A 17,230-nucleotide genomic window follows, 5' to 3' on the forward strand; every position below is an offset into this window, starting at 1 on the left:
TAACGTATCATCATTCCATGAGTCCAATGAACTCCTGGGTTGGAGTCTTCACTAACTACAGACAGCTTGAGAAAGACACACAAGCAGGAGCACTCCCAAACCACAAGCCTCAATCTGACCAGGCTGCTAGCCAAGGCATCGCTGACTTTTTTCTGCAAAGGGCTAGACCATTTGGGCTTTTGTGGGCCAGGTGGGCTCTGTCCTTGCAACCCAGCTCTGTTCCTGTAGTAAGGAAACACCATGAACAAAGTGCAAATGTGCTCAGAAAGGCAGGGCTGTGTGGGCCGGAGTTTGTGGATGTCAGTCTTAAAGTCACTCTCAGTTTCCAGAAAACAGAAGGCTGTGACATTTCAGGAACACAGTCTTTGCTCCCAGAGGCAGTAAACCCAGCCGCTCATGCACAAGCAAGGGTGATAGGCAGAGAAAAGCAACACAGCAGAGAAGAGGAAGAAATGGAGGGAGGCCTGTTAACGGAGACATAAAGTGTCTTCATAACAAAAGAAAGGAGCGGGCTTCATTTGAATCTAGATTTCAGCAGATGAGGATGGGGGTGAAGTGGAATGAGAGAAATGGGGAGGCGGGGTTGACTGATTGGTATAAGAAATGAAATGGGATCTCTAGCCTTAACCCTAGCCTTGCGATTAAAACAAAACAAAACAAAAAAATCAAACCAAAACAAACAACCAACCAAAGAAACCTAATTTGGGACCCAGGAGGACTCAGCAGATAAAACTGCTTGTCTCACCTCACAAGCCTGATTGAGGTTGAATTCTCAGAACCCACTTAAAATCAGCATGTGGTCTTCCACATCTGTAATCAGCCTATGAGATGGGAGGTAGAGACAAGAGACCTGACTGAGAAGGAGCTCACTGGTCAGTTAGCCTGAGGTATTGCCAGTGTGGTGGAAACAGCAGGAAAGACCCGGTCTGAGCAAAGCAGAAAGAGAGAACTGACTCCTGAAAGTTGTTCTGACCCCACCCCATAGGCGTGCCATGGCCTATGTGCATCCTCACACGGACACAATAAACCTGGAAAAGACATGACTTATTTTAACACAACAGTGGTACTGTCTGTGGATGTGAAGGATGGCTCCTGTCCTCTGGAGATGCCCATTAAAACATTTACAAACAAAATCACATGACGACACGTCTGCTTTGGGACGAAGCGTGAGTTGGCGCATGTCACTGCTGACCTGAGGGCTTGTGAGCCCACTACAGCTTCCTTCACTTTTGTACGTTTGACTTTTTATGGGGGGGGGGGGGGAGTTATTAAAGAGGAAAACGGATAATGTTAAAAGATGAATTTAAAAGGTCGATGTGGTTTAATGCAGATATGTATTTGATTATAATTAAGTGACCAATTGTCACATGAAGATAATTTCAGCAGGACAACATTGTTGCCAGCAGAGGAGCGCAGAAGGCCACTTACTGAGCAGACAGAAATGCTGACTCAGGGCTGCCGTGTGCTTGCTGGGCTTCATTAAACTTGGTTCTGGGCTTGAAGCATCCCATAAGTCCTGCGTCAGGTTAATTACGGAACGCAGCTCACAGCACACAATCAATATTGGCCCGCGCTGTGAAGCCACAGCTCAACCCAAGACCCAAGTCTCAGTAGTAGTTGCTATGCACCTGTGTGACGTCAGCCCCTTCCTCCCCCAGCCCACTGCTTCCCACAGAAAAGGCTCCCCACCCTAAAAGAGACTTGTTTTAACTGAACATGAAGACACAGAAATCTTACTGTTTGGTTTTACTCGTCTTCTCGATTTTTTGACCTAGTTTATGCTCCTAAGTCTCATTCCTGATTTTGATGAATATTATTGCTCAGTCTTTTCCACCTTACGATGAGGAGATTGTTTATCTACAGATGTGACAATGACACTAAGTAATCAGCCTTTTGCTGGAAGGAGCCATGCGCTTTGAACTCTCTCGTTCAGTGCTCTGGTACACACATTAGCAAAAGCGAAAGGCCACATGTTACCAGAACGCCATCATATATATATATATATATATATATATATATATATATATATATATATATATATATAATATGTATGCACTGTCTTTACCTAGCAATTGGTGAAAGTATAATTAGGATAAGGAAATGAGAGTAAAAATTCTTGCATTCCGGGGGTGGTTTGTTGGTTTGTTTACAAATAGGTATAGAAGATCAATCAAATGACTCTACAAAGAATCTCCACAAAACCAGCTTGAAAGGTAGTAATGACCCAGAACTGTTTTCTACTGTTGGAAAACATAAGAAAGATGTATTTATCTTCTTTGTGCTATATCCTCTGCAGATACCAGCAGGCAACCTTTCACCCTCCTCTGACGCACAAATTAGAGTTGTTTTCACTCACTGTGGCATTCTCAGACAGAAACCACTCAGGGATGGCAATGTAGTGGTTGGGAACTTTCCTTGGGGCGTTCTGCCGGTCCTCTGCCTCCCAGAGCAGCGTGTTTAAATCCGGAAAGTTGTTGTTGATGTCAATGCCATCATGGGTCCAACGTCCCAGGGACCAGCCTCCCAACTCGGAACCCTGGAGAAGATTCAGAATGGGAAGAGCTCTCAGACTGCAGAAGAACCCAGATGTGTGATGTGTCTGTGTCTGTCTGCCATGCGCGTCTTCCAAGTCTCTGAATGTTCTTGGCCCCAGAAAAGATATCACAGGAGAATACAGAAAAACCTACTGTGCATATCTGATAAACCACAGACAACACAGTCACCTCACTTCAAAGATGGACACACAGAGGAACACTCATGCCATACAGTCAATCTCAAAAAGCCTTGGATCTCTTCTTAAACCTCTCCGTGCCCATCGCCTTCCACTACATGACTGAACCTTCTGAAAGGAAGATGCTCTGGAACTGGGGCATCACTTACTATCAATGGGGTACTATTCCCCTTTCCTTGCCTGGATTTCTGGTTTTAGTGGCGTGTCTATGACCATATGAACATGCCCAATCTTACCTGATTTTAGAGGCTAAGCATAGCTGGGCCTGGTTAGTACTTTGATGGGAGTTATTATTTTGACTAGCCAGGGAGTCATTTGTGCCAGAACCAATAAACACGACTAAGTGCTACACTTTAAGGATGTATTTGACAGGAACCTCCATTTAGATGGTGCTATATTTTATCCCAAATATTGTGAAATATCACTATTTGTCCATGACTTGATTAATGCAATTATATATACATGTGACTTATACAAATTACATATGATAATTAGAACATAAAATATAAACAATATCCCAGAATAATCAAAACAGTCATCACTAGGGAACATGTAAGAATGTTAGTGATACTAACCAAAACCTCAAAAGCATTCAGTCAACCTGAGGTGCTATGCCATGGGTATGTCATACTGGCACTCCTCATATGGACACTCTAGGCTGTGGACATACACCTCTGTCAGTGTCACCATCAGTTTTAATTCCTGCTGTGTGTCCCCCAGAAACCTTACAGTGCAAAGAAACAATCAGAAAGAAGGCAAACAGCTCCTACAGGCAAAAGACTGCAGACACAGGCTGCCAGCTTCAACAGAGAGATGCTCAGAAAGAAGGAAAAGTGGCTGGGAAGATGGCTCGGTTGATAAAGTACTTGCTGAGCAAGCATGAATTTAGATCCCCAGTACCCAAGTAAAAAGCTGGGAGTGACAGTATGTGCCTGCAATCCCAGTACTGGGAAATAGAAACAGGTAGATCCTTAGGACATAATGGCCAACTGGTCTACCCAAATCAGTGCATTTAAGTTCAGTAGGAGACCCTGTCTCAAGAATTAAAGTAGAGCAGCTATTGAGAAAGACACCCAACATCATCTTTAAGGCCTCCCCACGCACATATACACAGATGCACATGCACACCTACACACACACATCACTGACATCAAAAATGGGGCGGGGTGGGGGTTCTGTGCACTGGGCTAAGCATGCCTCAGAGTTGGGATATCATGCTTGTTTCTGGCTGGAAGGGGCGGGGGTACAAAATACTCACTCCTTCATAGGCCTTTTCATAGCCATCAGGATTGAGGGAGGGTAGAATGTGAATCCGAGTCTCCTCCACCAAGCGGACGATGCGTGTGTTCTGCGCCAAGTACTCCTGGCAGAGGAACTCCAGCAGCAGCAGCAGCAGCTCTCGGCCCAGAACCTCATTGCCATGGGCCCCTGCGATGTAGTGGAACTCGGGCTCACCTTGACAGAGACAGACACACAGGCTCCTGCAGGCATCCACATGGGGCCTGGCGAGGTTTGGAAGGACACAAACAACCTTACAGCCATACTTTTTTTCCTTTCAGATAAGCCTCCAAAATTATACTGGGATAATTATTTTAAATCCAAATGCTCAAACAGATAAGAAAAACTTTAAATTGCAAGCCTGAACAACTAGAGCCACAAGGTATGTGTTTGTGTGTGCATGCGTGTGTGCACAAAATTAGTATTGAAGTCAAGGCCCTGGGATAGTATGAAGAAGTGAGTAGGGCTTTTAGAAGGAGATGAGGGATTAGTATCTCAGTAGAATGGTTTGTGAGAATAAAGCCTTCCACTGCCTTGTATCCTGCAAGGGTTGAACAGAAAACTGGCCCTTGCCATATTCCAGATGTGCTGGCATTTTGATCTTCAACTTCCCAGGGTCCACAATTATAGGAAATAAATTCCCATCGTTTATAAACAATGCCATCTTGACTATTTAGTGATAGCCGCTTAACAGACTCAACTATCCTGCTAGGCATGGCTGACCACGCTCATTTTTGTTCCCCTTTGTCAAGCTTCTATGTGGGAGGAAACATGGTTTTATGCACAGGTAAGGCCTTTACCCCTGAAAGAACTCCTGAGATGAAGTCCTGAGGCAGAGGCATGGAGGAACAGTGGAGTCAAACAAGTTGGATATATCTTTGCACCTAAATTTCAGTGGATTTTGAGAATCTGGCCAGTTTTATCAACAGGAAAACAGAGTTCACCCAGCCTGCAGGGACTTGGAGTAGTGAAGGCTGAAGAGAAAATAACCAAAAGAAGGGTACCTTGTAAAGACAATGCAGACATTGCTCAAAAAAGAAGGAAGCCCCTGCAATTTGAGCCATTCATGAATTGGAGCCCTGAATATTCTCCCTGAAGAGGAATCTGTCATATATCCAGCCATTTTCTCCTTTGTCCTGTGATTGACCTCAGAAGCAGAAAGCACAGTTGAATGTGGCAGTCTCTGTGCAGCAAAGGAGGGTGCTTCTAGCTCAGAGAGCTTCACAGCTCTTAGATCTGAGGGGCATGGAACTAAAATCCACTTGTTTTCGTCAAATGGTTGTGGGATGGGTGTCTTGAATATGGGGTAGGGATGTGGGGTGGGGGAGATGCCTTCAAGTTAGGTAAGGAGCTATTTAATTTGGGATACCGTTGTCTTGGTAGAGGAGCTGACATCGTTAGCAGCAGCTGTCATTCGGAGAGAAACCTAGAGTCACCTGGGAAGAAGGAACCTCGGCTGAAGAAATGCCCACATTAAAATGGCCTGTGGCCGTTTTCTTAATTGCTCATTGACATGGGAGGGCCCAGCCCATTGATCGCACCGCCCCAGGCAGGTGGCGCTGGACTGAATTAAAAAGATAATAGAGAAATGCAATAAGCAGAATCCTTCCATGGCCTCTGCCTCACTTCCTGCCTCCAACTCCTGCTCAAACTCCTTCCCAGCTAGCCTTGGATAGTAAGCAGGTAAACTTCCAGTTTCTGTAAGCAGAAACAGGTTTCCTCCCAAGCTGCTTTTGGTCATGGTGCTTGTTACAGCAGCATCAAACAAACTAAAACCAAACTCTTTCTCACCAACTTCGTGTTCCCCAGGATGGTCAGAAATCTCTACTGCATACAACTTCAGGCCCTGGTGACTTTTGCCAATGTTGTAAATCCTGGTAATATTGGGGCACATCTCATTCACAACCTTCATCAACTGAAACACAAGGCAAATGACAGGTTTTGAGTCGTGATGACTCTACACTAAAAAAAAAAAAAAAAAAAAAAAAAGCAGCACCCACCAAAAGGAAGCAATTGCCACAGCCTCCTACCCCAGCACTCTCCTCCTCCCCACAGCCCTACTACTGTACCTGTCCAGAATACCATCCCTGGCCCCCTTTTTCCCAGGATTACACCCACCTTTCCAGCCAGAACATATTCTTTGGCCATCGACCCTAAGAAGAAGCTCTTGGCCATTGCCTGTCCTGGTCCTGTACTCCTAGCATACTTGATTATTCTAGCTACAGTCTCTTGCTACAAACTGAATGCCTGTGTCCCTCAGCTGAAATCCAATCGAGGCAAGAGAATTAAAAGGGGAAGCATTGCATCCATCATGACGGCTCAGTAGGTGAATACCATGACCTGAGTTCTATCCCAGGGATCCACATACTAGAAGGAGAAAACCAACTCTCACAAGATGTCATGTGACTGCAGCAAGTGCACGGATGCATGTGTGTGCTCATATCCTAACATACCTTACAAATAAACGTAATAATTTTTTTATAAAAAGAAGTGAAGCATTAGATGTTAATTATGTCACACGGGTGACAGAGGATCTGTGTTCTCCATATGTGTGGAGAGGCCAGATACACATATAAACTAGTAGGTGAGCTCTCCCTCAATAGGCACCTATCTGCCAGCACCTTGCACTTAAGTTTTTAGCCTCTAGAACTACAAACAAGGCACTTCTATTGGCTACTAGCAAGCTGCTTGTCATTTCCGCTCCAACAGTTTCAACAGAGTAAGGCATCATCCTGGGTTGGGATCTTCACCTTTCTCAGATGTGATACATGGTTATCACCCTCCTGGTTTCTGTCATCAGCTCCTTAGCTGCAGTCTGCACCTTCCTAGCTGTGGCCATGACTTTCACACTGTGGTTTCCTTCTGTCTGAATCAGTCTCCTTGGAGATCAAATTGTGCAAATAGGAATTATTTGATAGTATGTTTTCATAATCACCGCACACCTGAAGAAGGTGTTCCTGCCCTTCTGGAGCTGGTGGTGCAGCAGAAAGAGACAAGGGATGATTCAGTTCATAAGGGCTAAGTAAGGACCACATGTGCTGGCCATGGACACAAGCCTCATAGGGCCAAATGGTGATCGAACCCACACACCATGGTCTGTGACTTTAAGATCAGCTCGTCTACAGACAGCTTTAGTCTGTAGAATGATGTGGGCTATCAGGGAAGGCAATGAGAGCTCTACTAGGAGAATAAGCTTTGGGGGCAGGGGACAAGAGACATACCCCTTCCAGAGGTTGCCTTACCTCACATCCTTGACTGGTGCCTATGAGCACTGATTTGCTGGGTGAGACTTTTTTTTTTCAATCCCCAGGCACCAAACCCTGGATTAAAGAACACTGTTTTCTCTATCATTTACTGAGGATCCCGCTCCCCACCACACCATACAGAGAATAAAGACTGGAGAGTTTCAAGAATCATTTCAGGGCCATATGTTAAGAACAGAAGGGACACTAAGTCACTGGCAGAGCAGAGGAGAACATCCTGGCAAGGGTGATGGACAGTCATACCCATTAGAAGGGCATTGCCACTCTGAAATACAGGATGGAGCTGCATGTGCCCCTTTCTTCTTCTGAAGCATGAAAGACGGCCACAGCACACTCACTGGAGTCCCTGCCTAGTCCCTCCAGTGAAGTCACATGCAGACGAGGACCTCAGCAGGTCCTGATTGTCAAGTAAACCACTGTCTTGAGTTCAAACCAAAGATTAGTTCTTCAGGAAAGGGTCTAGGTAGTTCGTTGCTAACCTGGTAACAGATATAAGCCTCAAGCACAGGCCTGGCTCCCCTTTTCTGTTATTGTCTCTCTTTAGTGAAGCTAGCGCTGAAGCACCCTACATGCTGGAGGAAGACTGACGTCATCTTCTCCCGGACAGTCACCATGACACATTTAGCAATGGATACAAGAAGTCTCTTGGGCTACACATCTTTAGAATCTCCTTTCTTCCTTGTACTTTATCCCAATCCCACTTTCTCTGCCATAGTTGGTGTTAAATAAACTGTGTGTAACTGGATTTTCATACCAAAATCAACCTTCCCTCAGAAGAACACGAACATCTGAAGAATATTAACCTTTGGGAAGGCCCTTTATAATTCTCCCACCTAAGTATCACTCTGGAATACCCCAAGACTATCTTGGGTGGCACCATTCCCAGGAAGGTCACGAGAATGGATGTGCTTTCTCTTTGCAAACACGGGAACATTGCACATTTTCAGGGGAGGAGCCCTTTTATTTAAATGTAACTCCAAGTAAATGTAACTACTTGGTCCTGAAAAGAGCACTCTTCTTATGATGTCCAGGTCAGTGATGGCTAATCTTGACTGTCAGCTTGACATTCCTGGGAACTGCCTCCTCCCTCAGACTGGTCTGTGGGCATATGTATAGGATGCTTTCCTGATTGCTACTTTATGTAGGAGGGTTCAGCTATCCCTGGGCAGATGACTTTTGGCTGTATAAGGGAGCTGAGCAAGCCAGGAGAAGCAAGCCAGTAAGCAACATTCCTCCTTAGTTTCTACTATAGTTCCTGATTCCAGGATTTTGCCTTGACATCTCTGAATGTCTCCTCTCCAAGTTTCTTATGGTCATGGTATTTAATGCAGCAACAAAAACCAAGCCAGAATAAGGCCTTTATGGTAAATATATGGGTTCTGATTGTAAACGGAGTATGGAGTAGTATTTCCTCAGGATTCAGAGCACACAGGGCTGAAGAAACAGGTTCACCAGGTCTGACACATCTTTGTGTGTGTGTGTGTGTGTGTGTGTGTGTGTGTGTGTGTGTGTATGTGTGTGTGTGTGTATACATATCTATACATAGACATCTATACACACACACACATACACACACACACACACATAATGGTGCACTTGCCTCCTCAAAGCCCAAACACATTGGAAAATTTTAGTTGTTAAAATTTTATATAATGGAGAGGAAAGCAAGTACGGAAAGAATGTCAAAACAGCTCCTTGGAGCGGGGTGGAAGGAGGTGACACAGTAGAGATAGGGTTTGCTGAACTCATTCACCTCCGAAATAGGAAAGTACACCACCATCCTAATATCCACTGAAGTCTGGGTTCCTCTCTTTCTCTCCTTTGATGAAGAAGATACAATAACAAGATGCTTTTCTAGTAATCCAATTTTCAGTAATATATCTGAAGGAAACTGTCCATGAAGAATGCTAAAATTATATGCATGATGACACTTGTTGTAGCATGTTTCCTACTTTGGCACACTCAAAAGTTGGGAGGTTTCCAAATGCTTCAAAGCAGGGAGAAGGTTGGTAAACCACAGTGCATTCACTCACCAGCTCATGTGGCAGCATTGGAGAGTGGGGGCGGATGGGGTGGGGAGAGGAGCTTGTGCTAGGGAACCATCACCGAGAGATATGGGACAAAGGCAGAGCTGTATTCTAATCGCAGCTATGCAGAATCTGTCAACAGGAGTTCAAGTACTGGAGGGATAGAAACCTATTGCTGTAGTTTGGGTGAATGTGTTCCCCAAATTCATAAGGTGGAATTCAAGGCCCAATTCCATAATATGTGGGGGCGGGGACTTTTCCAGGGGTGATTAAGTTACATAGGTTCTCCCCTTATCAGCTGAATGAGTGTCCCTATGAAAGGATTGGAGGAAACCAGGTAGGGCATTTGCCTTGCCACCTTCCACATGATGACCCAGGAACAAGGTACCATGTTGGAAGTACAGAGCAGTCCTCACTAGGCATAGAATCTGCTGGTGCCTTGATTCTAGGCTACCAATATTAAGAACTATGAAAAATCAACTTCTATTGTTTAGAAATTCCTCAATCTCTGGACTTTAGTAAACCTGTGAACAGGCTGGGACAAGGAAGATGTGAAAACTGCTGACTCACCAGTGCGAAGAGTCTATGGAGGATTCCTATATTTTAGATTGTGAGCCTAGCCTTTAACGGCTGAGCCATCTCTCCAACCCCTGGGGAGGATTCTTCAGACTTGGAGTTCTGCTGATAAAAGGATGCTGGTCCAGTGAATGAAAGTGTTTCTTTTAAAAATTTGTTTAAAGCAGAAGATGAAAAGTTTTCTCCCCTTCTCTTCAGAAACTACCTCTAATCCAATGAAAATGGAACTTCCCATGGAAAGAAGAGGGAAAAAAGCACGGTGAAAACCATCCATGGGTCAGAACTTTGGTTATCTGGACTGCCAGGCCTACTGCTTGGCCTGGCTTCCCACCATCACCACCTGTCCTCATGCTCAGGCTGACTAACAGCATGGGGACGGGCTCAGCTCTCCCTCCAGCCCAGTGTCCCTGCTATCTTCACCCACCACCTGCATCAGTACTGCCAGCCAGCTGCTCTACAACTCCTGCTTCCTTCTTAACTGCTGTCTACCTGCATCGCACTAAACAACAGCCACCCTGCAGCTCCTGAACATCCAGGGCCTGGCCATATCATGTCTCAAACCAAAGACAAGGTATCCTTTCCTGGGGATCCTATACCTTTCCTACCTGAGAAAGGAAAGCCATTCCTCAACAAGAACATACCATATGACCCAACTTAAATATACCCAAACAGCTGCTTCAGGTCAACTCCCCTCCTCAGAAATACTGCTCCTCATACACCCCAATTCCAAAAGTCCCCTTTCTAGAAACTGTGACAGGGCTCACTAGCCTTCTCTCCACATGTGGTGAGAACACAGCTCACTTAGGACCTGTCTTCTCTCCCAGCACCCACATGATACCCTGGCTTACCCCTTTTACTCTTACTGACTTCTTTGCTTGGACAGAGACAGTCTTCTTCCTTTTCTATCTGCTAAAGTCTGTCAATGATCCAGATACCAACTGGTCCCAGCTATAGCCAAAGCTTCTCTCAGCCACGAGCAAGCAACTCACCTGTCCCCCCATTAGTCATGACTGCAATGATGACATGAAGCACGTGTATGCTAAATTTCATATTATAGACTTGTGATAAATGACAGGGACATGGCCCCCATCATTCCAAGTGAAGGAGATGAAAAAAAATGTATATTTAAACAAGTAACCAGGAAGTTATAAATACACACACTAGGAATGCCTCCAATGTTCTCTTGGCATGACTCTCTCTGCCTCAAAATATGGATGCTTGGGTAGTCTTCACCTTCTTCTTTGCCTTCCCCACCTCTTGCCCTCTCCCTCTGCTGGAACCACCTCTTTGCCTCTTGCTGGAACATAAGCCATGTATCTCAGTACTCTAAAGGCATAGGCTGCATGGGAGTGACCCACACTCTCATTGCTGTCCTCTCACAGTGTGAAGAGCATCTCCATTGTTTTGTTTTGTTTTTTGGTTCCTTCTTATTGCTGCCCCTCATTTTATTGTTGGCTATAAATGTCTCTTCCCATAGTAGGCTAAGCCAACTATCCTCTCTGAGGTACAAATATTCCTACAGCCACCTAGAAGACTCCATTCAGGGAGAGGGCTAGCAATTTAGTCTTCTCATCCAACTCCAAGAACAGCAATCTACATGGCAATGGCTTCTGTCCCAAGTACTCAACTAGGACTGAGAAATGCTCCCTGGACAGTTTCCAACTCAGTGATTTTGGGCAGTAAGACTTCAGAGGAGACCCAGGGTGGCTGTATTGGTGACCCTGAGTCCTCTTAGCTCTGCTATCTCCTGAGCGGGAATTATCATAGCCATCTCATGTATAAAGCACATACTGCTAGCTCTCCCCAGAGGACCCCAAGGATAGCTGTTTCACGGGCTCAGTAGTAGGGACTCTAAGCAGTCATCTCACTTTATATACAGTTGAAGCTGACTATGCCACCTGAACTGATACTTGTCTCACTTCTGGGCGTGAAGAGGTGCCTTGGGACACTCATCAAGCAAGGCTGTGTTAACCCACCAGAGCTCCGGAGACAGAATGGTGGGCAGAGTCATAAAAATACCCCGAGAAAGTGGAGCAGCAGGCATGAGTCACAAACCTCAAGTCCAAGCACATTATCTCTGTTTTTGAAGAGCAAGACAGTAAGAGGAGTTCTTTAGCACATCCCACTTCTCTGTCTGTGCTGACAGGTGTCTGGAAGCCATGCGTATCTCAAGTTAAATGACAGGGAGACAAGCCAGGCATGCTCATTCCATGGAACTGAAGGTCGGCCTGATAACTCTGATCTCAGAACATCTTCTACCTTTGTTCCGGCAGCAGGCTCTGCCCCTCAGCCCACAAGACCTCCCTCTGAGGGGCATTAACTAGCTTTTGGTGAGTCCTTACTTGCCAATGAAATCCTGAGTTTATTTCTGCTTATTCCATATCTCTAGTCAGACTCTTGGGTAGCTAAGGATCTTCCAATTGTCAATTCCTTTGCATACTTTCCAGCACAGTGTTGTAGACGGCTGTCCTCCGAGCATACCAGTCACTATTTGTTTTCAACAAAGCAACTAGAGACCCTCAAGATCCAGCCCATTGACCATTGACCTCTCCTCATAGGAGGAAGGAGCAGGACCATTGGACTGTTGTCTGGGAGCCCAGCCATTTCCTCCTGTTCCTCCCTGCCAGGTGAATGTAATTCTTCTATTCTAGCTCCAAGTGGTCCTGTCTTGAAAGTGCTGGAATATATAGAAAGCAGAAGGTTAAGTGAAGTTGTTGGAGGACTCTGCCTACACAGCCATGAAGAAATTGTTATTTATTCTGGGCTGAAACTTTCTGTTGGGGCATCTGTTAGTCTCACCTACATTCCTATAAGTAACCCCTAACTCATATTCTGTACGGAAGCCCAATAAACTCTTCGGTTTAGTAAGTTGGATTTCAGTGAAATCAAATTCTCTCATTGGTGCCCTATCTGAGGGGAGCAGTCATTCACTTTTGTCTGCCCAGGAAACATGCAATATTCATGCTGGGTGTGAATGAGGAACAGGACATCAAAGACAGTAAACCAAGTTCAGGCGCTGTCCTTTTTCCCTTCTCAGGGATGTGTTGCAGCCAGCATGCATAGTTTGACACAGCTCAGAGTTACTGAGACTCAGGGTCAGTCTGAGAAAACCACACTTGATCACCAATTCCTGCTACCTGTACTCAAATTCCTAACAATGCCAATCACTAGTTCTGAGGTCTGGCTGTACAGACGCATTGGACAACTCTAGAACACTTCCACTAAGATTTTCCCTTCACTGTGTCTGAGGTGACTCACATATACATATTTTATAAATTTTCCAAGATAGTATGTACTCAGTAATAGATAGACATTAGCCCAAAAGCTCAGAATACCTATTACAACTCACAGACCATATGAAGCTTAAAAAGGAAGACCAAAATGTGGATGCTTCAATCCTACTTAGAAGGGGGAACAAAATAATCACAGGAGATAAAGGGAGGAAAGAGTTGGGAGAGGGACAAAAGGGGGGGAAATTAGGTATAGGAAGAGAAAGGAGAGAAGTAAAGAGGGTCAAGAAATTGAACAAAAATATGTAGCAGTGGGGGATGGGGAACTGGGGGTAGCCACTAGAAAGTCCCAGATGCCAGGCAAACAAGAGGCTCCTAGGACCCAAAGGGGATAACATTAGCTGAAATATCCAACAAAAGGGAAGGAAAACCTGTAGAGACCATATCCAGTAGATGGCCACAGTCCCCAGTTGAGGGATGGGCTACCCACCCCTCTCAAAAATGTTAACTCAGAGTTGTTACTATCGAAAGGAAATGCAGGTACAATAAAAGTGAAGCAGAGACTGAAAGAAAGGCCATCCAGAGACCACCCCACCTAGGGATCCATCCATCTGCAGACACCAAACCCTGACACTACTACTAATGCCAAGAAGTTCTTGCTGACAGGAGCCTAGTATTGATGTCCCCTGAGAGGCTCTTCCAGCACCTGACCAATACAAATGCAGGTATTCACAGCCAACCATTGAACTGAGCATGGGAATCCCAATGGAAGAGTTAGGGGAAGGATTGAAGGAGCTGAAGGTAATTGCTACTCCATTGAAAGAACAACAATATCAACAAACCAGACCACCCAGAGCTCCCAGGGACGAACCACCAACCAAAGAGTATACATGGAGGGGGACCCATGGCTCTAGCTGCATATGTAGCAGAGGACTGCCTTATCTGACATCAATGCGAAGAGAGGTCCTTGGTCCTGTGAAGGCTTGATCCCACAGCATATGGGGATGCTAGAGAGGTGAGCATAGAATGGGTGAGTGGGTGGGGAAGCAGCCTCATAGAGGCAAATAGGGGTGGGGGTGGGATGGAGGTTTGGAGGGGAAGCCAGGAAGGTTGACAACATTTGAAATGTAAATAAATAAAATAACCAATAAAAAATTTCCAGGTCACTCTGGTGGACAACCAAGATTAAGCTAAAAGTCTGAATATTGTGGTAAGAGGTAATAATGCTATGTAGTAGCACAGTGACTCAATTTCCCCATTGATAAGAGAAAGTAATTATAGCCCCTACTATCCTGGGCTCTTAAAAGGACTGAACACATTAAAGGAGATCAACTGTGGAACACACCATGCAGACCCATGAGAAGGCCTACTGTTTTACCATGAGTACCCTCTCACCCTCAAGTCTACAATGATTAACATCCTTCATCCAGTGACCCAGCTCAAATACACAAGCATTAGGAACTAAAGACTTCGGTGACAAACTCTAGTTTTGAGCCCCATTTCAGCTATTTCCTACCAAAGGGGTCCCCATTTGGTTGCCAAGAGGGATCATACATAGTGATACATATTGGCTCATGCCCTATGGTCTATGAAAAAGTCATGTCAAATGCCCACACTGTGGTCTTACCTGGCGCATTTCCTTATAGTTGTGGTGCTTAAAATCCAGGTCATCAGTGGTGGTCATCTCATTACGTCGGTGATAATAGTTATTAGGATCTAGGGACAGAAAAATGATTTTGAATTCATTCACAGTCACTTGTGACATCCCTGCCCAGAGCCTGGTAGATATGGTGACAGTAGAAACAGAGAGCTGAACTTCTAACATTGGCTCAGAGGCAAGAGAGCCAAGTCACCAGGAAGCATGTGGGAGTTGGAACTGTTTGGTGATTAAGAATGTAGAGTCAGTCACAAGTAGATCTCTACTTGATGTTGTGTGACCTTGGACAAGCCACTTGAACAGTCTGTGCCTTACTTTTTCACTTGTTGGTTGGCATATAGTGAGCAGTTGAAGAGATAGATGTGTAGAAGAGATAGCCTATGTGCCTGGCCCACCGTCATTATTAAACAAATGCTTAGGAAGTTCAAAACCACACAGGTAAGCTAGGAGACATTAGGAAGCATGGGCCCATTTTTGATCTCTTAGCTGGAATGCATTCTTGTCCTTCTTCCTAATAGAAACCCAGCATGTGAGAATCCCCTCTTTCTGCCTCTTAGAACTCTCATGCCCCTGGTGACAGGGGCAGACCAAACCTATCACAGCACCTGACTGTGTCAACAAAAGCAACGCTTCTTGGCACAGAGGAATAGACAGTGACAAACGATGCTGAAACAATGCCTGCTTGCTGTGGTATCTACCTCACCATGAAGGAACTAGTCTCAGTACAACCTTGGTGACTAGCAGGACACAGAGACACAATGACAACAAAAGCTCCTAGTCGGCCAACCCTGAAGCCAATCCTTCTATGACATTTAGAACCTGTAGTTTCCATATGAAATGTCCTTGTATGCTCACCTCCCTAGCTAGTGACATATTTTACAATGCAGTAAAACATTTAGTAGGCATGGCCTAGTTATAAGAACTAGGGGGGCGCCTGTGCAAGTTACATATGCTCCCGAGTCCCTTCCTCTCTCTCTACTTCCTGCCTACTATATGGTGAAGAGCATTCTCCACCACATGTTTCCACACCCATGGTGTTTCATCTCACCATGGGCCCAATCAATGGAGCCAAGAACCATATTCCAGAAACCTCTGGCTCTGTGATCCCAAATCAATCTTCCCTCCTTGTAAGTTGTTTATAAGTACTTTGTCACAGAGATGAAAATCTTACTGACACAGCAGCCTCTGATGTGTGATCAGAGTGTCGCAACAGAGGTAACTCTGAGGACTGGGGCTGTGGCTCTGAGTGCACAGCCTGCTCTCCCTGGCCCCCTTTTCATTTAACTGACTTTTCTTTTTAATTCCTCTTTGTTGTGTATATTATTCTAAAATAAAGACCATACAGAAGAAAGAGGGCAAGGAGGAGGAAGAGTATGAACAAGACTGACAGGAAGAGACTCTGGGTCTGCCCTGATGTCCATGTCCTCCTCAGAGGAAGGATGGCAAAGGTCCTCAGGCCTTGCTCACCATGCTGACATTCCCCACTAGAGGATTCAGTCACCAAGTCTCAGTCAGAACAGAGCTACCACTCCAACCCCACACGAAGAGAACTCAGAGCTTCAGAAGGCTACAACAGCTTGGGCTCCACACAAGTGGCTCAAAGGCCCATTCCAAAAGAAGGGACAATGGCGGGTAGCACAGAAGGACCCCTGGGATATTAGGATCAGCAGAGAGCCATCTGTGCCACCAAAGTCCCCAGTCTAGTAGTATCAGCCATCTAATAGACCTACCTCAGTCCAGCCAAATCAGATTCCACATCATAACGAATCCCTCCACAGGCTCTGTGTGAGAAGCAGCACGGAATGACTACATCACAGAGGCGGGAATGAGGGAACAGCACCTGTTTCATACACCCACAGCAGCTAGCCCTCTGGTGCCCCTAAGAAACGGCTTTAGCCTTGGAAACTGAGGCCACATACAACAAATCAGGAATCACAAGAGACTCAGACACCAAGCATAGCACTACATCTTCATGAACGATCTAGCAATACTGTCAGAAACAAGTAACTGTCATGGGAGGCAGTAGCTTGCAGGAAGAGGCTGCATTTCATCCAGGCAAGAAAGTCAAGGCCATCTGGGCTCTCCCAAGGCCCCATTTATTTCTCATGGGCTGTCCATGCCTTTCGAAAGAGCTTTGCAGGTCCATGAGTTCTAAAGCCAAGGTGAGGAGCAACCCTTTTTGGTTTTGCCATTTATTGACACTGAGTTCAACATGCTGTTTTCTAAGAGCTATTTAGCACTCACCCTCTGTCTCAGAGGTGTCTTTCCAGAGGATTTGAAAGCCTCCTTTTTCCCCCTCAAACACCAGTTACACCATCGAGACTGTGAGAGGGAGTTGAAGAAAAAGCTCAGGGCCCTAGGTACAAATGATTTCTTGCTCAGGAAATATCCTTCCTTCCTGAAGACTAGTCGGTGTGTTGAAGGATCCAAGACAAGACATAGAACTGTATCAATATAACAATATCTTT

General features: G+C 45.4%; 1 protein-coding gene across 7 annotated transcripts in view; it reads right to left on the bottom strand.

Annotated features, from left to right (window-relative positions):
* Positions 1–17,230, bottom strand: part of Cpxm2 (carboxypeptidase X (M14 family), member 2) — a 110,427-nt gene that overhangs the window by 12,500 nt on the left and 80,697 nt on the right. For all 7 annotated transcript variants that reach the window (XR_015687179.1, XR_015687183.1, NM_001106306.1 and 4 more), the window contains 4 exon segments: positions 14,733–14,821; positions 5,801–5,924; positions 3,990–4,186; positions 2,357–2,536 (listed from right to left, as the gene is read on the bottom strand). Coding sequence is in view for 5 of the 7 variants with exons in the window: in NM_001106306.1 (NP_001099776.1) it covers positions 2,357–2,536; positions 3,990–4,186; positions 5,801–5,924; positions 14,733–14,821 (590 nt within the window). In the remaining 2 variants the exon portion in view is untranslated.

This window comes from Rattus norvegicus, chromosome 1 (assembly GCF_021556685.1).
Source record: "Rattus norvegicus strain SHRSP/BbbUtx chromosome 1, alternate assembly SHRSP_T2T, whole genome shotgun sequence".
Taxonomy (NCBI): Eukaryota; Metazoa; Chordata; class Mammalia; order Rodentia; family Muridae; genus Rattus; species Rattus norvegicus.